We start from the raw sequence: 22,546 nt of genomic DNA, 5'->3' as shown, positions 1-22,546 counted from the left end.
CGAGCCTGTGGTTAGTTTAAACATCTATCACGCTGACCTCTCGTAAATCAGGGTCAGGAGACAATGAGAGGGCAGGCGAGTGTTTGCGCTGTTGTTTGCTGACTGGCTGTTTAAAGGAATGCTGGAAGAATGTGCCAAGAATCTGGCTTTGTCAGGAAAAAAAAAGTTCTTGTTTTTGAACAGACTGACAGATCTCTAGAGACAAAGAGGAGTGAGCTGGCACGCAGGTGAAGGAAGAACCCTAAAAGCAGAAGCAGGACTTCTAGAAGTTTGCCCAGGTGTCGCAAATAGTAAAAAGAGTAGGAGAAGCGCGAGGCATCGGGCTGTGATCCTCCAGCTGCTCCTGTGTGTGACCCAGGTACTGAGGGTGGGAGCAAGGTAGAGGTTACGGCATCTTGGCACTGGGAAAGGCTTGTGCAGGAGCAGAGGGTCAGGGAAAGCGAAGCTGGGGTTGCCGAGGGAACTGCCCCTTGCCACACACTGTGAAAAGCAGGGTATAGCTGTGGTTCAGCGAGCTCTGGCATTCCCACCAAAATCCAGGCCAGGAATTAAGATGAGGCCCAGAGTATATTTTATGCTATTGTGATGGCCAGAAGGGCTCAAATGATGAAGGCTATTCCTCTAAAGGCAGTTGTTCTCACTTTAAGGCTGCCTTGTTGTGGCATAAAATGTCACTGGAGCCAGAGAAAACAATTTCCTGCAGCATTCCTATTCAGCGGTTAAACGGGAGCACCGCGATGCGCCATCGGCACACACGAGATGTATCGGAAAGGGCAAGTGGACCTGCTGTGGAAAGCACAAAGAAGAACAAAAAAGAAATTTAGTTTGGATGAACAATCTGGATGCCACCTCTGAGATATGCTGGTTGGAAGGAGGGAAAGTGAGCATCCTTAGTTAAAACCAGGCTCGTGAGGGTTCCCTTAACTGTAATTTCTAAGGTAAATAAAGTAAAGGTAATGAAGTACACTCCATAGGCAATCAACCAGGAATCCTGTGATAGACTTAAAATGCTGAATGCAGAAGTTCAGGTAGAGGTCTGGAAAATAACTCAGAATATGACAAATAGAAAAACACCTTTTAGACTTTATTAAAAACAGGGATAAAAATGCTTATTTTTATTTTGAGCTGTTTTGCTATGTCCACATTTCTGCTGACAATCATTATTATAGGAATACTAGACATAAATAAGAACTACGTTTTGTCTTTCACAAAGCAATTAATGCAGACTGTGACATATGAATGCTTAATTGCGTATTTTCAAACTAACTTTTGAGCAATTTTGGTATGATGACTTTGCATTGAATTAACTCAGAAGAGTGATGGCAGCTTCCCAGGAATTTTCACCTTAGATGAACCTATGGACAAAAGATCAAATCATAAATGCTTGTTTTCCTGGAACGACTAATTAGAAGACTTTTGAAAATATGCTGGCAAAGGGCTTTTGCAAAGTGTGTCAGGGCAGAGGAAAGTTAAAACAAAACAAAAAAAAAGCCAACCCCCCTCCAAACCCTAAATTCTTAAGTAATGGTTTATGAGTTTGCAGCTCTTTATCTGGTAGCTATCAGTTATGTTATGGATAAATATAGTACTATCTACTGGGACACTACTATATATCAAAACTGTCTGAAGACGTAAAAGCAGCAGCTCCTTTCAGCAGCAGCAGAGGACGTTAGCCAGGCCTTTTGCCTTAGTGTTTCACATGTCTTGGTACTATAATCCTGATTAAACCTAAACATGGAAATCACCTACTTCCTTGATTTTTAAAATACTTCCCACCCCCCTAATTATTTCAGTTGGAGCCACGGGATGACAAGAGAATGGTAAGTCAGGAATGTTATTTTTGGACTGTAAAATACAGATTTCTGGAGCAGTCTGGGGCAAAAGCAAGAGCCAGCAGAGGATGAGAAAAACTGGTTCTGGAAAGAAGCTGAATAAAGACAGCACTGGCAGTCGGGGAGGGCAGCGCAAACCCCCGGGAGAAGGGCAGGGATGTTTAAAGAAGTTAACTTTAGGACATGTTTTATTTAGAGCTTGTTCTCAGTGAAAAGCTAACTCCTACATCTTTAGAGTTTTAAACTGTGATCCCATCTGCTCTAACATTGAGAGCTGACCTTGGAAAATACCAGGAGACCTCGGCAGGATGCTGGAGGTGACACTGGTAGCTGTGTCATTGCCTCTGCTCTGCCAAGAGCCTCCAAGCCCTGAGGGAGCACCCTGCTTCTGGCGAGGCACTCGGGCTGCTGCGTAAAGCAGACTACGATAGTCCTCCTTCTCCTCCCAACCCTTCCAAAAACAGCAGGGTAAAATGCAACTATCCCCGCCCTGGTTCAGCCCACATCTTTTACCCCACAGGCTTAGCCGATACCTAATGCTTTGCGGCCACTCCTGCAATATGTAACTTTTAATGATTTTACATGGTTTAGTGCTTTGACTGGGGAAGGGTTTCTCTTTGCAAATCAAGGTGGAAGATGCAGAGACTCTGCCTGCTCAGTCAGGATAATGTCTGCGTTGCGACATGGGTGAAACTATGGCTTTAGGCAGGCCAGGTTTGGTCTTGAGGAGCCTCAAGGAAGAAAGCTCAGGCATTTATGAGCAGGTGAACTACAGCGCAGAGAAAAGCAGCTGTGATCCATGCTGATCGTTATGATTCATAAACAAGATTTTATATTCTATTCGTTTTTCTTACGAGAAATGGAAGGTTTAGTTACGAACTTTGGAAGGTCTACGTAATGACGGCTGAGAACAGCTATGACGTGCCTTTCTCTCCTCAGGTGGTGAGGATTTACCTCAACAGCCCGGACTCCACAGTGGGGGATGAACATTTGGTGAGTCATACCAAGAACTGCATGGCCGCGTTTCCATGCCATTTACTAGTGTATTAAATGTTGTACCAAAACTTTAAATTCTAGTAGTTAACAGCAGTACAAGCAATCCTATTTTTAGGCCGATGCCATTCTACTGAAGGAGGCTAAGGACCGTTTGGAATAACATCCCCATTGAAAATGATACTATTTTTGTGTGTACACGGAAAATGACACTGTTTTCATGTGTACACCTATACTAACTCAAAACCGTGGCTCCGATCTTGCTAAGGCTCGGTAGGGGCTTAACTCGGGGCGTGTGAGCAGTTGCGCTCGGTCGGTCTGTGTTGCCCTGAAGGAGCGGGGCCCGTGCGCTGTGGCCTTAGTTTGCCATTCGAATACAGAGAACACGCAGTCCGTCTTCTTGAGCAGCTTTACGTGCAGTTTTCACAACCTATTTTTGACTTCACAAAATGCCATTGTGCTTCTGCATAAAATAATTTACATGTCTCAGAGACTGCTGAAGTTGAGATGGTCTAAACACGGTTTAAGGGGTGGAAAATAAGCCCGGTAAGTCCGTGCCAGACCCACGACTTCAGATCAGCCTGGGGCAGTGCCGTGACGTGCCTCGACCTCTGTCTTCCCTTCTGCACAGGAAACACAATCAGGAAAACACTTTGGACTCCAATTTGCAACCTGTGTGGGGAAAACATCAAAATGTTTTGAGGTGTATTTTGGCTAGGCTGCTGCAAGACACGGCTGAGGCCCGACAGAATCAACTGCGTGCCAGAGCTGGCCTGGAGAACCCCTCGTCTGTGCTTGCCTGAGTGCTGCAGCTAGGAACGCTGCCGCGAAGCGGGATGTTTGTTGCGCTGATTTGCGTCTCGATAGCCAGATCCCTCCTCCAGCCCCAGCTGCTGCCTCAGCTCCAGGAGACAAGGAAACCAGGCTGAGCGATGGTGGTGGCACACAGAGTCCTCTCGCTCTGCCTCGCAAGCCAGTTAGCTTCTCCACTCTGGTACCTTCGCGCACAAATCAGAGGATTTTTTTCCCGTTAAATTAAATATTTTCTTCTTTTCTTATAATCTCTCGTGACAGACCAGCAACTGCCACTCAGTAGAGGGTCTCGGCGGTTTGTGGGGTTTGTTTCTGCTAAGGGCTGCAAACTCGCCCGCATTTGTGCCACGTCTCCAGATCATCCTTCACCTCACTCCCAGCACCTGCTGAGCTTGTAAATAGGTTTCTGCCCAACACGGGGTAAGAGGAATTGGGAGAAATGGAAATAAAGATCTAAGGAATAGGGTAAAGCCTGAGATGGGAAGACCTAAAAACCTCAGAAAATAAGATGGGGGACTGACTGTCAGTAACAACACTGAGATCTGTTCAGATGGGGTCACGTAGGTGTCTAACGTGGCTGATGAAATTTAAGACACAGAGAGATTCAAATTGACTTTACAGAGCTGAGACTGCCTCATACGCAGTTTAGGCAAAATAACACTGGAAGCTTATATTGGGCATTTGTAGTTAAAAGCTTGAATGCAATTAATAGCGTCATGTTATTATGTGAAATGCCTTCTGGAGGAAGATAAACAATTTCAGTTTATTATGGTTTTCTTTCCCATATGGCACAAAAGGGCCCAGGACCAAACTGGCTCTCCGCAGAAAGCCTTCCATCTCCGCTCTCATTCAGCAGGTCATATTTAATCGATTTTAATATCCTTCCTCTACTGGGTCCTCACTGATGGATCTATTCCACTCAATACTCCACAGCTGAAGTTTTCAATGACAGATCTTTTTTTACCCTCCTTGACTCTTCCGCTGCTTATGCTACTGCTGAATATTCCTTTGGATCTGGTCTGCCTTTTGTCTCTCTGCGCTAGTGTTTATGCTGAACTATTATTTCCAAAAGCTGAATTTTGAGCACTCTCACCTCACTCCAAATCTCCTAAGAAAAAGCAGAAACGCTACTACAGTAATTCACATGAAAACCCAAACAAATAAATCAATTAAACAATACTTGCATGATTCAGAAAGACAAAGAGATATTCATGCCCACATCAAAGAATGACACAATTGTGCTTGCCTCTCCCTTTTATTCTGGTACCTCCTGTTTTCACTCTGAGTTCCATTATTGTGTGTTTTCCCAGTTTATCCAGATTAGGCAAGAAACATATTTTCAAAGGTACATACTCACAGAAGGATGCAGCTAGGCACCTGGCCAAGCAGGTGAAATCCCGTAAAATTTTCTTGGATGCTTAAGAATCTTCGAAAATCTGCCCCTGAATGTTTCAGAACAAGCGCTTATCTTTCCTGGAAAAAACCCAAACATTTGTAAGTGTCATTAAAACCCATGGGACTGGCAAGAATCTGGTTAAAAGAGACCAGGATAGAACACGACGTAAAAATAAGTTGTAACTGGAGAAAAGCAATCTGAAGAAAAGAGATTAATACTTTTACTAGCTTAGGAAAATGTACTGAGGAAAGGTGCTTCAAGACAACTCTGTTTTCTGGCATTGCTTCCAAAACATCTTCGCTAAGTCCCAATGTTTTTCTATGCAAATTCAATAGCCACGAAGGCATAACATATATCTTCCAGCAAGAGAGTTGTCCCTTGTATAACCTCATGACTTAACAGTGCTGACAAGTGTACAAAGCTTTACTAACAGTAGGACCGATGGATTTTGGAACATTTGTAGTAATGATTTAATGTAATGAAATTTTGCGTCATGATTAGAAACGAGATTTTTCTTACCATTATCAGAGGCCCAGTCACGCAGGTCTAAGAGAGACTGGTAGATCACAATACTACAAGTCATTTTTGTTTCTTTCTTGTGCAGAAAAAAGGGAAATCTTTCATGCCACTCCTGAAACAAACTAAAGGTCAGCCTTTGAACAGTATCCAAACCTTTTTCTCTCTTAGTATTACAAATAAATTGCTGTACTGCGGACTCCAGTAGTTTGTCAGTAGTTCATTGCTCCGTGCAGCGGCAGAAGGAACAAGCCATGACAGCAAAGTATTTAACTAATTAAGTTTCTGCAGATTTGGAACCCCCTTTGTGTTCCAAAACAACCGCTGGCAATGTGAAAAGTTCAGCTGTGGACGCATGCGTATTCCCGTGAAGGTACAAAGAAGCCAAGCACCGGTTTATGGACGGAAAGGAAGGTGGTGTCAGCCAGGGCTTCAGGCCGGCACAAATAAGTATCTGAACGACAGCTGACAACCTTCAAGGGGCTTCCGGAGCCTCACCCAGAACTGAGGTCCCCTTCTTCCCCTTCTAAAAAATACTGGGTGTTCTCCATCTTTTCTGCAAAATAAAGGACAACCTTTCTCCAGTGTTAGCACTTCCTTCTCTGCTGTGGTTATCTTTCTTCCCCCTCTCATCATGTATGATAAGCGCAGAATATTGCTCTTCCTTAACAAAGAATTGTCCTTTTAACTCCGCAAAATAATCCCCCAGTGTAGTTTATGGCTTGTGACCAGTCTTTTCTAGCTGGCCACATGTTGTTGCGCTGCTCCTCGCTGCTCTCAGTGCCCCTGGCGAACACAGCAGTCGTTCCCTGGTGGTACAAACGCTCCTGGTTCAGGTACGGAGGTCGCAGCGTGTGGCTGACTGCCCGGGGGAAGGCATATAGCACTAAATGAGTAATTGTGAAAGGTCTGTGAAATTAGGGTGAAAGTTTTTACGTTCCCTCCGCTTTATTTTCATTTCGTGGGGAGGATGGGTGAAGTGCCTGACGCTCCGCTTCTCTCACCTACCGGGTTTCAAGCGGGGACCGCTGCAATCAGCACGGAGAGGGGCTGACTGCCCCTCGTTCAGTGTGTGCGCTCTGCTGAGCGCAGCCGGAGCCGGCCCTGGGGAGAGCGACCTGAGGTAACACACACCTCCAGTAACTTACGCGCCTGAATTGCTCCCTCCAACCTAAGGGGAAGAAGAATTCAAGACAGCTTTCACAGCACACTGAGATGTTGCGCTCATCTCTGATCTTTACATGTAGACTGTCAGAGTTTTTGGAAAACATTTATAAAGGTAAAAGAAGGGAAAAAACATTCCCAAATGTGATGGTTTTACAAAAGGGGAAGGACCCCTCCATCCCTTGCTATGCTACCCTCTAATATTTTTCTTTTGAAGTTCTCGTATTTAACTGAAACTGAAAATTAAACGTTTTCTGGTAGCTAGAATCGATTGCACTGCGTGTATAACGAGTTTGATTACAATAGGGGTTTTCACTGCTGTTTTATCTGAGAAAATCAATATGCAAGCATATGCAGAAAAGCTGATTTGGCCTGTATCTTCTCCAGTATAAAGAAATATTAAAATTTAAAACTCCAATATTTTTATGGAAGTAACTGTTATTCTCACCACAGAGCAATAATGATGACTCCTAAGTACATCTCCAAGTTAAGCATTTTACTGTGTATAAACTGTGATGATTTGACTCTTTCACAGATCAGAAACTGTTCTGCAGCTGAATATCACACACGGTTAACACTGTATTTTGGAAGGAAATCTTGGAATTTTACATTGTAGAAATTTATTAATAAAACTTTGAGGATTAACATAATATGTTCAGGAAATATAACACTAATAGTAATCAATCAAAAAACCAGACACTATTTTGTACTTTGTTCAACTCTAAGTACAAGAACGCAGCAGCTAATTGAATTGAAAAAAATATTTTCATTACAGACTTTTGAGACGACTTAAATTCTATTTCTGAAGCAGAAACTACTAGATATTCAGACCATATCTATAGTTTGTAACATGAAATCCTAAATGATACTGAGTTGACCAAGTTGCAGGAATTATTCTTCCTATTTTCCAGAAAATCATTTTCAGATGTTTTGGAATGGGACCAGCTGTAAGCATGAACGAACTGAATAAAGTCTAAAACCTGATGGCTGCTAAACGTTTATGTAACGTTAAACCACGTTACTGCCCCTGTCGATTTGTATTCCACAGGTAGGGAAAGGATGCTAGGGTTGAGAGCACGTGAGAAGAAAAACTGAGATAAAAACGGACGCCCACCAAATACATAAACACGATGGCCAGAGAAACACTGGATTGTAAAGAACATCCCCTCTCTCTTAGTAACAGGTGCTGCTGAACTCATTTTAAAAAGCCCACCCTGCTTTGTGGGCCACGGGGTGCAACCGCAACTGAAGAAATGTTTAGTGGCCTTTTAGTTAAAGGAACGGAACCAACACTGTTACTGAACCAGGAGACAGCTGCAGAAAAAACATATGATTTTTTTTAAACTATCTGAGCACATTGAAGAAACTAGACCCAATATTAATCAGAGATAATGCGTAACTACCTGTTTCCTCAGTTACACTAATGGTATTTTGGAATCTGATTATTAATGTAATTGAAAACTAATTTTTCAGATGGAAGTGCTTCAAGCAAAGAGTAACGTGGATGCCAACCGAGACGTCTGGACGTGCTCAGATGTATAAGGGTCCAAAACTGAAATATGACATTAGAAGAGAAAAACACCTCTTACTCACTGTATAACTGCACGTGCAAATTCACTACTCAAATCTGTATGGTGCTTTTTCACAAGGTTAAAATTATGATGGCAGGAGAAAATAAAATTAATTTGAAGAAACATTCCAGTTCTTATCTTTTCTATAAATTTGTTCTTTTCTATTAAGTAAGTAGATTTTAATAATCTGAAACATCCAGTGAAACAACTTTAACAGAGTCTAAATTATGTGCATCTGCAGAACTTCAGATTTTCACACTAATTTCACACTAATTCACTTGCTCCGTTTGTTGTTGTTGTTGTTGTTGCTGAAGGCTGATCATCGCAGCAAGGCAAAATGGATTGTGACTTTTTAAGGAGTGAGGAAATAAAGGAAATAACGTAAGGCGTAAGCCTAAGCCTGTCTGCCTACGCAATGTGCCGATACTACTAAATCCATAGAAATCAGAAGGATTAAGAAAAATTTTAACACTCTCATAAAAGAAAAAGAGATTAAACTCTTTTCACCAGCTTCTCCCAGAGGCTGTACGGGCATCCTTTCTTCTCTAAAACAAAGTTATTCTATGAGAGAAAGCTTTTCAACAGAAATCTTTAAAAATATAGGTTAAAATAGTAAAGAAGAGAGGGCTAAAGCATTTCGCTAGCAATCAAAATAATTCTTTGATCTTCTTCATTCCATTAACATCATGGATTTTATCCAAATAACAATAGCTTAGGAGCCACAGGACACATACATAAGTTATGTTTGGATTACCAGTTAAATACATATTTTTGAAGAGCTTTTATGGGATGTGTGAAATATGCTGAAGCAGGAAAAAAACCAACTGTGCAATGTAACAAGTGTTCTTAATATTTCTTTATTAGTTTAAAGGAACCCGAAACTAATAACAATCTGCCTCTTACAGTTCAGAGCAAAGCTATCGATACACAGCTACTTCCTTCGCATTGCCTTCCCTCGGGAAGTTGCTGAGAACAGTTACATACAGTACAGAAGTAAATTTTTCACACTTAATACAGCATGGAAATTAACAAAATTCTTCAAACACGACATATAAGGGAAGGAGGGAATACCTAGAGTCTACCCTATTCATGAGTTAACTGGTTTTCTGTGTTTTCCTACGTATTTTTTTTCTTCTCCAACATGGTCAGATCTGTATTCTTAAAGACAACAAATGGTTGCAAAAAGTCTCAACTCAGACATGCTACAAAAATCAAATCATAACTGAATAATTTTCTGACTAGCGTTAACCTTTTGTGCTTAATGAGGTTTAATTAAGAATATATGCCCAGGAGAACACTATGTTAATTTTTTTACTTGTTTGTGCCCTATAGAAGTAAAAGGATACCACGTAGCAATTGAAACCTGCCTGGCATTGTTTTGTCCTGATTACAATTCGGCACATTGAACAGGTTAGATTCTATGGCCACATGACACACCAAAACCATGACATCTTCCCATTTCAGATCAACAGTGTCTTGCAAAGGTTCGTTTTGCACCAGCAATCTAATCCAGCACGTTCTGAGAGTTGAAACTTCCGTTCGGAAGAGGCAGTAGTGAACTGCCAGAAATGTATTACCATACAACGTACAGCTTCAGCTGAAACTTTTGAATTGTGGAATTAAATCAAAATAATGTTTTCCATTTGGCACAATGAGACTCGAGGCAGGCAAATTACTAGTCAAAAGGCATCTTATACAGTAATTTTAATACTTAAAAAAGGTAATAACTTTAAAAGCCCTCTACTTCACATTTTAGGTAAGAGCTCTCACTTCTGTAAATATTAATCAGTATCTCTAGAGTAAACTCATTATACTGAATTGAAAGAAACACGAGTCAGTTGCCCTGCTCTTCTGGGAGATGCTCGAGGGAGTGTAGTCAAATTGCTGCTTCACTGAGCTTCCAGATCTTCAGGTGAGGATGTTACTGCTTCAGACTCTGTATTTTGCTTTGCCATGATCATTGATAACACATATGTGCTGAAAAAAATATAACACTGATTGCAACAGTATAGTTGATTACATTATTAGTTATTAATACACTGTTCAGAAATACTTTCACTTGACCAATCTAGTGATCTTGTAATTACCCCTTCCTTTCCAGAGACCTGCAATTGGACACTGATTTCACTTTCTAGCTACAGCAAGTTTTTCCACTTGCAATTCCCAGCTTTGAGGTCCACCCCCGGGAGTGGGCAAGGCTTGCACCTTTTTTCCATCATAATCTCACTGAGAAAAGAGGTAGGCAACAGAGCAGTAAAAGTCCAAACCTGTCTGAACTGTAGCTGTGTGTCACTATTTACTGCTGTCTCTGCGCGCAGTGGGAATGGTGGCCCTGTGAAGTCCTAGGGCACAGAAGACGGAAGTGTAGCAGAGGAATGACTTCTGCTCTTAGGGGGAAGAGATGGGAAGGAACCAGGCACAGCTCTGACTCCTTTGGATTACTTCAGGTTTTGCAGGGAGTTCTACACTCACTGAAAGGATCCCAACCATGACATTAAGGCCCCAGGCAGGACGCAAATTATGGGATATTTAAGAGACCCTGGAAAAGCAAAACAGTGATTTTTTTAAACCATTTTTTAAAGAAACTTACATTTAGATCTCTGAAGTGCTCGTTGTAGTCTAAGGCATAACCTACCACAAATAAATCTGGAATTTCAAATCCATAATCTGTATTGAGACAAATAACAAACACCATCAATACAAGATCAGTGGCAATTATATAGCCCTTAAATTCATATGTTGGTTCTCTGACAAGCAAACTGTAGATATACGTAATCACTTGAGGTCATGCTACTTTTGACTTTGAGACATGAAGGTCAGCAGTGGCCCTATACCCAGTTCCCACTCACAGACTATTTGTGACAGGGATGTGAGCAGTCAGTGTAGGAGAGTTCTGTACGTTATCAGTGGCACAACAGATATGTTGCGGAAGGAAGCCAAAATCAGAGCTAAAAAATTCTGCCTACAGTTGGAAACTCCATTGGCACACGTGTGATGACAACTGTCCAGTATCACATTAACGATTTACAAAAAAAAAAAAGTACAACTTTCATTCTGAAGTAACTTTCGGAGATTTATATATTTTCTTCTGAGAAGAGAAAAAACTCTTTTGCATAGTATGCGACCAAAACACGTCAAATGCTTCTTAAATTAAAGCCCCAACCTTACGAAGGCTCATGCACATGCTTAATAAAGTAAATGCATGCAGAGTAGCTGAATCCCACAACTCACAAACTTCAAGCTGAGCATAGGCACGTATCTTTTTTGAGTGTGAAGGTTTGTGCGGTATCAGCACTACATAAAACAAGTTAGACTCTTTCCAAATTGTTCACTAGGTATCTAGAGACAAGCACAACCTTATGGATGCAAAAATAGGTCAGCATAAAAATTTTTACAGGTATTCAAGTAAGGAATTTATTCAGTTGTTAAAAATTGTGGATAATAGACACTTTGGAATCATAAATTCGGGCAAGTGAGCAAATGATACAGCACTGTCTGATTTTTACAAGAGTGATCTCTGATGTTTTATAAAATGAATCACAGTATGAATAAACAAGGATAAAACCTGTTTCATTTTACAACATAAAAATACTACGCTACCCTTCATGAAGTAATTTTGTTGTATTTTTGATATGTTTAACATTAGTGAATCCAGTTGAATATATAATTTACTGGATTAAATTCTAAAGGTTAAAAATACCACTGTGTAAAAAGTTGCACAACAAAATGTTTGGGTCACAGTTCAGATTATTGGGCTAAAACCGCGGGGCCGTGCCCAATGTGGAGTGACTTTTGCTTCATAAAGTTTCCCTCTCTCCCACATCCCAAATCAAGACCCTTCATGCTGCCTCCTGGTACTCACCTGCCTACTCTCCTTCTACCCTCCTCCCCAGCTCAGCTGACCAGAGCCTTCTTCAGTAGCAAATACTGGTCGATCTCTTCTAGATGGATCTATTCTTTTCACTATTTAGCCACATACCTGTTATTACATCATTTATTCTAACAAGTCTAAAATGACAATAGGTTGGTATAGCTCCATTTACAGCTTCATCATAGCACAGGTACCAATAATTCAGAGCGAAGTGGTGCTGGTGTGACACCAACAGAGCAACGGGAGGAAGTTTAAAAAGCCCAATTTATCTTTTGCTTTTTTGGGGGGTGGGATTTAATTATAATATTACTGTTCACCCTTTAAACAATAATACTTTTCAAAAAATAATAAAAAGTGTTATTCTGTTACAAAAATGTAAAACCTGTGAATAACTAGGCCACAATAAAACACCTTTCATGTTCAGATGGAATCCTGCAGCTCCTCCACAGAGATGCAATGAGGAAAGAAAAGGAAGAAATGGACTTTCTCTTCTATATAGTTTGTCAGAACTGAAGATAAACACCTTTCATGAATAAAATGAAACCTTTTCATAACTTCCCTATAAAGTTAGCACTCTGCAGAAAACATCAGACTACAAGGAAGTTAGGCTTTGCAAGCCACCATTATACATGCCCTTCCATTGCATTCCATTGTCCCATTGACAATTGATATTTTACAATGCTTCTGGCAGTCCGTAGAATGATATGAAAGGCAAGTGGTAGAGTAATGGTAACTTCTTGTACTGTCATGTACAGATTTTCACAGTAACACTTACAATCTGGTCTGTACCCATCAGGCCGAGATGTTCTTTTCACCAACAAACTGTAATCAAAAACAAAATAAACCCCATGTAAAATCTAGGTATTCACCTGAATAACATGCATTAAAACTATTCCCTTTATCAAAAAACTTCCGAGCCATGTGAATCACTGTTCTTGTTCTGCTTCTCCTCCCGACAACGTCCTGATGGCAGGGAAGAGATGGGTGTATTCCCTCTCAAAGTCCATCAGTGCCAGCCCTGAGACGGCTGAAGGGTCATTGCCACTGCAGAGCAACGCAACAGCGTTTCCTCCCCTTTCCTCCACCCTCCTCTTCGTGACTCAGGCAGCTCCTCTGCAGAGCTCCCTGTGCGATACTGCAGCATCGAATTAAAGCCGGATCTCAGAATGCGAGCTTCCACTGGAAAATATGCTGGGCTAGACTAATTAATTACTAAGTTTTGTGATCGTTTTACTCACCTTGCCACTTTAATCATTTTTGGCTTGCATTTTTCTATATTATTAAGCAGAACCTTCATAGTCCTCCCAGTTCCAACAATATCCTTACAAAACATGAAAAATAGAAGAAGTAAAAAACAAAGGAAAGCTGAAAAGAGGAAATCTGGACAATGACTGAGCAGTTCCACCTTCTTATTTTGTGGAAATGAGGTATCTTTCCCAGTGTATTGTGAGCCACATCCAAAAAAGGTTATAATTGAGCTCACACTCTTTCAAGCAAGCACTTTATACTCATAAAATAATCAGTTAGAGGCCTGTCTTGAAAATAGCTGTGTTTCTAGTAGTTGGGTTGTAACATGGGTCTGGAGATGACTTCACGGGGCACTGCAAGGATGCAGGGATCAGACTTTTCATATTACGCTCAGACTACAGTATGTCAACATCTCTCCATGCCAGGGTTAAATCTGCCCTATTTGTTGTTTTATTAGTCCAGTACAAATGCACATTCTCCAGAGCTGCTGTACCCAGGCTAATCTGAATGAGATCAGGAGATACCTGGCTACAAAACCGAGCGTGACCTGGAGAGGAGCTGTTGATCCTGAACTCTCTGGGTGTGGATTTTTCATTAGCACACCTTGTCTCTGCTTCCCAGCTATCCCAGCATTAACAAAGTTTGCTGCGGACGTTATTAATTTCTCTGACAGCAGTTAGCATTTGCAAGTATGGAGCTCCTCGCAGCTATTCGGGTACCCAGCCATCTCTGTGGCTGATGACTTTTTTTCCCTCCTTTGCTTAGAAAAGACATTCCAACATTTATGCTTTTCCTTCATTACACTGTCTAGCTTACTTCCCACATAAGCAGACTGGACCTGAAATGCCAGTCAGATCCTGACATGCTTTCTAACCATCGCAGTTGCTTTTCCGACATTTTAGAAGAGAATCGCCTACATTAACGAAGAGAGAATTTGCAGCACCAGTGAGGTGACACATTTTCCTCTCCAATTGAATGCTGTTGATTTCCATCAGCAACGTATCTGTGACGGGCCCTCCCCAGGGGACAGCGCAGGATGCAATGCTAACGAGCAGGAGTCACGGGGACGTGAGAGAATGACCAACATTTTCAACCAGCACGTGAACAACCCTGAAGTTGTAAAGCATGTGCAGGGCTATGCTACTATTTCAAAGTCGTGCAGCTGAGAAGTGCAGGGCATCGTTCCATTTAATTCATTGTCCTCCAAGGAACAGAACAACTTGCAGAACAGGAGTCGGTGAAACCATAGAAAGAACAAATCAAATGACGCAGAAACGAAGACTCCTGGGTATTACAAGGCAGAGTACCAATTAGAGTGGCAGCAATGTAGTTTGATCCGTCACTCAATTGCAAAAAGACCGGGAGGTTATTAAGCAAATCAACCTCTCTCCCTCTTCACCGCCTCCCAGCTAAAGAAGTGTAAACACAGACGGGTTTGAGAAACTGAGCACACAATCACGCCTTGACTATGGGACTTATCTAAGTACAATATGACATAAGCACCCAACTTACCTCCACAATTAGAACATTCTGAAAGAAACAAACAAAAAGGAACACAATTACACAACATTCACAGACTAAGAGAAACAAATGTTTGAAAAAGTGAAATGAAGACAGGTAGGTCCACGTGCATATGTACAACACGGTGGGACACAAGCAGTTTCCTGATTCGTGTGCCCTGAAAAAGAGCCAGCCATAAGAGCAAGCCCTGGAGTCAGGGGCTACGACTTTATTCATCTCTAGATTATTCTTGTTGTGCAAGAACAGATGTAGCTTTGGAAAATAAAATTGGATGGAAGAAATCCAAATGGCACGAGCCTCACTTCATTCCAGTGCATCTAGCCGTGTACTACAGTGTACGCTATAGTTCACTAAAATACTGTTTCCAATGTTAACATGAGACTTCAACAATAATATTCTTACTCTGAAATAAATGCTCTTCCTCCCTCCCCTCGCCCTCCAGAAACCTCACAGTAAAGGATTACAGGCCAAGTTGTACCACCCATTCTCAAAGCACCCTTTCTTTTCAAATACTGCTGCTGAAACCAGTAGTATTACTTGAAGAGAAGGGGAGCGGTCCAGGCAAGAGCAGTGATGTCAAGCCTTATGACATCACAGTTCCGGGAATCACAATATCTAAGGTGAGTTTTCTTCTTCTATTAAAAGCAGTAATAAGTAATGTCCTTATTAGAAGAAATAAAAATCTATTTATTAGTGGGCATTATCATATGCATGTACAAAAGGATGGACTCTTACAATCTTGCATTAAGATCTACTTTCTGAGATGAAATCTGCAATAGCAAGAGGAAAGTAATTTCACAAATTCCTGTATCAATCTGCCTCTCTATGTATACATCTTACATGCGTGTGCACTTGGTGTGTCCTGCAAAACCTTGAGACAGATAGTTTCGTATCCTTGCAGTATTCACCAGCCTAGCTTACATTCCATGTTCTTTCTGTCAGGCTTGTTGGCTTTGCTACATACGTAACCTGGAGGCTGTCTAACTTCCTTTGCCATCGGAGAATCCCAAGGTTGAGAGTTCTGAGAAAGACTCAAACACCATGGAGAAGGAGCGTGTGACGGGAGTGTGCTCGTGACAGTTTCATTAACTGATATGTAAATATTTTTTTTAATCTTGACAACAGGAATAATATATTAATATAGATTATCCATATATCTATTCATACTGCAGTTCCTCCTAACAATCCCAGTGCTTGGCAGGGAGCCATAGCATGCTTCATGCATCAACCACTGAAGAAACACGTTACCATATACTGGATGCTTCTGAAAAGGCAAAACACTTGGTAAAGGTGTGGAGGAAACTGCCGGTAGTAGTTCAGCAAGCGTCAGCAATGGAGATATCACTCAAGAAAGCCACTAATTTAGACTGAGCTCCAGTGGAATGTGTATTAACCTTGGAGGGTGTCTCCTTTTTGGTGTTTTCATAACAGGTTTCACTGGTGGTTATCCTGCTTGGCACTCCTGACTTTCAACCTCGCAGCTGCTGACACAAACAACTCTGGATCTGAAAGACCTAGCCCTGTGGAGGTAAAAAGTCAAAGGCCTCAACAACAAAAGTCCGAAGACACCCTGCCTCTAGAAATTTCTTCCTTCAAGAAAGAATGGAAGTATGTCAGTCCTCTAGATAAGATGAAGACACCAAAAGCATGTTCAGGAGAAGCTTATGACAGGTATTCTTCTTGAAGGAAGCCATATGGATCCAAAAAGGGTTTGGCTCTCATCTGGCTTCCTGGATGAAGTCATAACTAGGAAAAACACTTCCAAAGACCAGCCCAGGACACCTGGGTCTGAGGCATAAGCAAATCACTTGATTCAGCCAGTGGACACCTAAAGATTACGTGCAGGACTAATGGTTTAACCATCCCCCAGGGAACTTGCACAGCTGGTGATATATGTAAATATTTATGTGTGTATATACACACACACACATATATATATAAAATATAAGGAGAGAGCAGAAGACTTGACAAGGAAAGAACATCACCAGAACTAGAGATGGAAATGAACTCCTTTAGTACCAGCAAGCAGTCCAGGCTGACTGCGAGTGGCACCTGGTGAGAGAGGCTGACCTGACATCCTGACCCATCTGCCAGTTTCGTGCATCTCTTGCTACTCTTCATACTGTTGCCAAGAACTTTCCTACCAAAGGAAAAGCACAGATCTTCTAGTGACAAAACCTATCCAGCAGCTATGGCATGAGTTGGGACATACCAAAACTGACATGGCAGAGGGCTGCAAAGTCCTGCGTTAGCAGACTGTGTCAGGGTGCAGCAAAGGCTTGTTGCTCCCTGAGTGAAGGGTAGCCATGAACTGAGGGCAATAACACAGCCGGCAGTGCAAGGGCCTCACCAGCCCCACAGTGCCCCAGCGAGGCGGGCGGGCAGACCTGAGACCTGTTCGACCAAGAGTGCAACATCATCAGGTGAGTTCATGGTGATGAGGCAGATCTGAGGTGAAGCTGGGATGTCAGTCCACAGGTTGGGATCAGGTCCAGGGAGAGTAAACATGATCAAACACAGACCACTGATCTCCAGGCAGGACCACAGTGATGAGACAGGTCCGAGGTTAAACTGGGAAGTCAGTCTGTGAGCTGGGGTCGGGATCAATGTCTGTAGTAACACACAGCCATGGCTGTAGCTGAGCTGAAGACAGGTACCCATACAGCATAGCTCAGGCATAGACGAAAAGGCCAGGGTGGAGGGGAACTGAGGCTCCTGTGCTCACAGGTGAGGGTAGGGGCCCCAAGTGACACAGGTCATGGCTATTAAGGCCTCTTTGTGCACACAGGGCTGTGACAGATTGAGAGAAACACATGGTCCTGGGACAGTCTGTTGATAGACAAATATGGGTTTTTGCTACCACATCTGCTCCAGCTATCCTATCGTGAGCAGCAATAGGGATTCTCTTGCTTACTCATAAGTGGAAATCATAAAATTAGACAGAATGAGGGGACAGCAGCCTCCCTGGCCATGGAATTGGGATTAAACCAATAGAGAGGAGCAGACCTTACTAATGAACTTGTGAGAAAAAAAATCATAGACACTAATAGAATAAGGGGCTGAGGAGACCATGAAAGTTCATCAAGACTATTCTGTTGGCCTGAATAATCAACTTAAAACTATCCCTCACAGATATCTGATTTACCCGTTCTTGAACACGATGAGGGCTTCAGAACCTCCCCAGGCAATGTGTCTCAGTGCCTCATCATCTAAGAGCCAAAATACAGTTAGAAAACCTCTGTTGCTATTTGGCCTGAACTTGTTTTGCAGTGGACACAGAAAGAGCTCCATTTTCTTCTCTTTTTAACTTCTTCTATATTTGAAGACAGATGTATTTCCCTTTTCCTCTTCTTCAGATTAAACAACCCCTATTTATTCAACATTTTCTCACAAATTATATTTTCTAGCTTTCTGGCCATTCTTCTGCTCTCCTCTGGAACCTGTCCAGTTGGTCAGAGTCCTTCTCCAGTTGTGGTGCCCCAAACCAAAGAGAAGCCTTTTTGAGTGTCAAGAATAAAAGAACCATTTTGTATGCTTTATAAATACTCCTCCTTTCTATATATTCCAGTATAACAGTTATATCTCCTATAAAGGTATGCTGTTGTCTCACGTGCCCACCTAAGTGATCCACCTATTGTCTCCCATTCAGAACTGTTGCTTAGTCAGTCTTCCTCACTTGCCTTTATGCAAAAGATTACTTCTATACAAACAGAGAAGTTAGTATTCATCTTTATTGTCATTATATGTCAATCTTTGAACCAAATTCTTGAAATAATTTCTTAAGATCATAATAATATCTTGTAGTATTTTTCCAGGTAGTATCACTAGCATTAAGTGCTAATTCTATCTTTTAAATCATGAACTAAATATTGTATAGTCCCCGGAGAACATGCTTTAATGCATCCAGTCTGACAATGAAGTGTAATTAACTGTTTCTTGAGAGCAGCTTTCCAACCAATTATACATCTGTCTAATAGAAATTTAATCTTGTCTACATTTTCTTATCACAAATGACTCATATGAAGAAGATTACCGTGGATCCAGACATGCCTGAAGGGCTTGTCTGGCCACAAGAGTGATAGTCACCTGTGCGTGACTTCAGCTGAAGTGCAAGATCTCATATTTATTGACTAACTTGAGAAGGAAGGATATTGGACCCTGAAATTGTCTGACCAGCATTCTATTACTCTTTCCTCTTCTCCTCGGATTCAAGGAGTCCAACAGTTACAAATGATATGCACTGGGAGATTTGGTCCTTTGAAAGTCCCTTTAACCAGGCCGTTGCCTAGGTCAGGAAACACAGATTCTGTTTTGCATTATGCACATTCTCATTATTTCCAAAACATGGATGAGGATTTTCTGTGCTCTGGAGAAATCCTTTATGTAAGGACTTTGTAGTGGAAAAGCCGCTATAAAATATTTAGATATGAAAACATTTTGTACATATAAATAAGCAGGGATCCTGATCATTGAGAGTGATAGATTAATCCCTGTTTTGACTAGGCAGGCCTTAACTTTTGCTTATGACTGAAGGCATTCAAAATGGTTTGCCACCCTCTGATATACCAAAAACCGCCTCCTTCGAAACAACATGATGTGCTGTCAAAATGACTGTATTGCTGCCTATCCCCTACCTTGCTCCTGTTGGAGCAGGCTACTGAGTGAAGGGTTCCAGAAAAGGGATGGCATAGCAGAGCAGCAGAGGAACAAACTGCCAAGAAATGGTTTGACATACAGTATCCAAGACTAGATAGTGGTGATGTGTAATAAAACTGGTTGAAATAGATTCGCTCATCCTTGAGCAGATGGATAGAAGAAGATGAAAGAAGAATGCAATGGGTACAACAAATTGGTACATTATCAGTAATGTCACCATCATCCTAAATGCATAGCTGGCTGCATCCAGCATATCTTGTGAAAGGTCACATTTACAAGAAAGACCTTATTCAGCTTCCTCATGAAATCCACCTGTGGGCTGGTGGGCAGGAGACTGGTGAAACTCATCACCTTGTGGTGCTGCAGCAGTAACTGATAGCTGGACAAAAGCTGGACGCTGAAGAAAAGATCTTTTTTCAAGTATATGTGTTTGAAGCTCCTATACCACATAGATCAAGACAGTTTTGTCCTTTCAGATACATCTGAGGCAATTGCAGAGGAGGAAGCCACATGAAAAGAAAAGTAATCCAGCCTTCTGGCATGCGTTTGATATTTTCTGTCTATTTTTGGAGCTTGGAGAACAGGAAATAGCAGTATTTACTGACATGTTAACTAGACCGAAGATGGCTTAATTTCTGAGTAGGTCCGTCTTCACCAATACGATCTGTGAAGTACGTCCAGAAATCTAATAATTGTGCTAATATATCTTACAGTGAGACACAGAGAACAGTCAGTTTTTTAAAGTATGTCCTGGAAAGACTTCTTATATAGTTCAAATAAAGAAGGGGCGGTGGCTCAACTCTCAGAGACTTAAACACCTTTCTACTGAGTCGTTGCAAGAGAATCAGCAGCTTTCATTGCTGATGGATCAGAGGGATGGTTGGGAGCTGACAGATATGTGCATGGCTGTGATTCATCCTGTGTTTACAGCTGTTTCTAGCCGGTAGCTGGCAGGAAGTAGGCTGGTGCAATACAGAATCATAGAATTATAGAATATCTCAAGTTGGAAGGGACATATAAGGATCATTGAGTCCAACTCCCTGCTCTTCACAGGACTACATAAAACTAAACCATATGACTAAGAGCGTTGTGCAGATGCTCCTTGAACTCTGACAGGCTTGGGGCCCTGACCACTTCCCTGGGGAGCTGTTCCAGAACAGACCACTCTCCCAGTGAGGAACCATTTCCTAATGTCCAATCTGAACTCCCCCTGACGCAGCTTCATTCCATTTCCTCGTGTCCTATCACTGGTCACCAGAGAGAGGAGATCAGCACCTCCCTCTCCACTGCCCCCCTCGAGGAAGGTGTAGACTGCCATGAGGTCACCTCTCAGCCTTCTCTTCTCCCAGCTGAACAAACCAAGTGACCTCAGCCACTCCTCATAAGTCTTGCCCTCAAGACCTTTCACCATCTTGGTCACTCTCCTCTGGACACTAATAGTTTGATGTCCTTCTTACCACTGAGGCACCCAAAACTGCACACAGTATACACCAGTGCAGTGTAGAATGGGACAATCACCTCCCTCGACCAGCTAGCTATGCTGTGCTTGATGCACCCCAGGACGCTGTTGGCCCTTTTGTCTGCCAGGACACAGTGTTGACTCATATTCAACTTGCCATCAACTTAAACTGCCAGATCTCTTTCCACAGGGCTGCTCTCCAGCCTCTCATCCCCCAGTTTGCATGTGTAACCAGGATTACCCTGTCCCAGGTGGAAAACCCAGTACTTGCTCTCGTTAAATGTCATACGGTTGGTGATTGCCCAGCTCTCCAGCCTATCCTGATCTCTGTAAGGCCTCTCACCCCTCAAGGGAGTCCACAGCTCCTCTTGGTTTAGTGTCATTTGCAAACTTACTTAATGTACATTCAATGCCTGTGTCCAGATCATTTATAAAAACATTAAAGAGCACTGGCCGTAAAATTGTACTCTGCGTTATTAAACCCTAAAATTGTACTCTTAACTGTGTTTTTAAATGCAAAGGGGTGCTGTGAAGTTTAAAATTCTCCAGTTTTGAGTGATCAGGGTGCATACAACTTGCGACTCTGCAGATGGACATTTGGACTGAGCAGAAATAACATTTGTGGTGCAAACTGGATCTACACAAAAATAAAATTTGTGCTCTCATATCCTTTTTTAGACAGCAGTAAAAATGGTTCATAGCAGCATGTCTTGGGACATCTGGAAAAAGCAGGAATTTTTTGGCAATGTTAGTACTATGTAAAATGAAGAAGAAATAATTTCTAATCCCTGTATTCCAGGTGTATTTGTCTCTCGTGTTAAATTTCAATGTACCTGTGAATTTTAACATTTTTAATAATGGACTGGAAACCTGCGAAAATTGAAAATCTGTAGTTTACCGCTTTTCAAAGCCACATGAGCTTATACACGGCAAATAGGTTTTTATTATAAGACATGTAAGAAGAATTCTGACTTGTAATAAGCTGAAAAATACTCCGGCACTGAGTCAATACATTTCTATTGTTTACCTTCCGACAGGTCAGTAATAAATGGAACAATGTCAGCTAACAAGACCAAGCAGAGTCATGAGATCATGTATGCCTCCTGCCTGACAGTAGTAAGTGCTATGGAAACTATTTTTCACCTTCCTGGAAAACAAAAGCAATTTTTTCTAGATTTTGATTTTATGTTCCATTTAGAAGACTGATTTCAAAGGAGATATTGCTATTAAATAACAGTGCTATGAAATTAGCATTGAATAAGTGTTTGAGGAAAAGGCTGTCTTTGAATTAATGTAAAATGTAAAATTTTAACAAGGTAAAATTCTAAGTTACAAATTTAGAAAGAGGGAGTATTTCCTGGAAAACAGAAACTCTACTTAAGTAATCAAAGAAACAATCATACTTAATGCAATACTACAGCTAAGAGGACAAACACAGCCCTTGTCTGTAGAGCAAGAAAATCAGGTAGGTACACAGAGGGTATTTTCTCCTTAAATGTTTCAGCA

The 22,546-nt window shown here is 41.7% G+C and overlaps 1 protein-coding gene and 1 long non-coding RNA gene across 10 annotated transcripts in view; one reads left to right on the top strand and one right to left on the bottom strand.

The window, feature by feature from the left end:
- The first annotated feature begins 1,287 nt into the window (after positions 1–1,287).
- On the top strand, positions 1,288–8,368 carry LOC134510579 (uncharacterized). The gene is made up of 3 exons (XR_010069664.1): positions 1,288–1,820; positions 2,772–2,825; positions 8,188–8,368. It is a non-coding gene; the product is annotated as an uncharacterized LOC134510579 (long non-coding RNA).
- Positions 8,369–9,126: 758 nt separating this feature from the next.
- The window catches only part of PRTFDC1 (phosphoribosyl transferase domain containing 1), a 47,924-nt gene continuing 34,504 nt past the window's right edge, over positions 9,127–22,546 (bottom strand). For 2 of the 9 annotated variants that reach the window (XM_063324638.1, XM_063324637.1), the window contains 5 exons: positions 14,917–14,934; positions 13,395–13,477; positions 12,932–12,978; positions 10,876–10,952; positions 9,127–10,262 (listed from right to left, as the gene is read on the bottom strand). In XM_063324638.1, coding sequence (XP_063180708.1) covers positions 10,215–10,262; positions 10,876–10,952; positions 12,932–12,978; positions 13,395–13,477; positions 14,917–14,934 — 273 coding nt within the window. In that variant the 3' untranslated portion in view covers positions 9,127–10,214. Of the gene's footprint in view, positions 10,263–10,875; positions 12,979–13,394; positions 13,478–14,916; positions 14,935–22,546 lie in introns of those variants that run through there. The other 7 variants (XR_010069802.1, XR_010069800.1, XR_010069801.1 and 4 more) reach the window with 6 other exon arrangements.

Source organism: Chroicocephalus ridibundus, chromosome 2 (genome assembly GCF_963924245.1).
Source record: "Chroicocephalus ridibundus chromosome 2, bChrRid1.1, whole genome shotgun sequence".
NCBI classification, from domain to species: Eukaryota; Metazoa; Chordata; class Aves; order Charadriiformes; family Laridae; genus Chroicocephalus; species Chroicocephalus ridibundus.
Note: the sequence above shows the minus strand (reverse complement) of the source record. Positions and strands in the feature narration are given on the sequence as shown.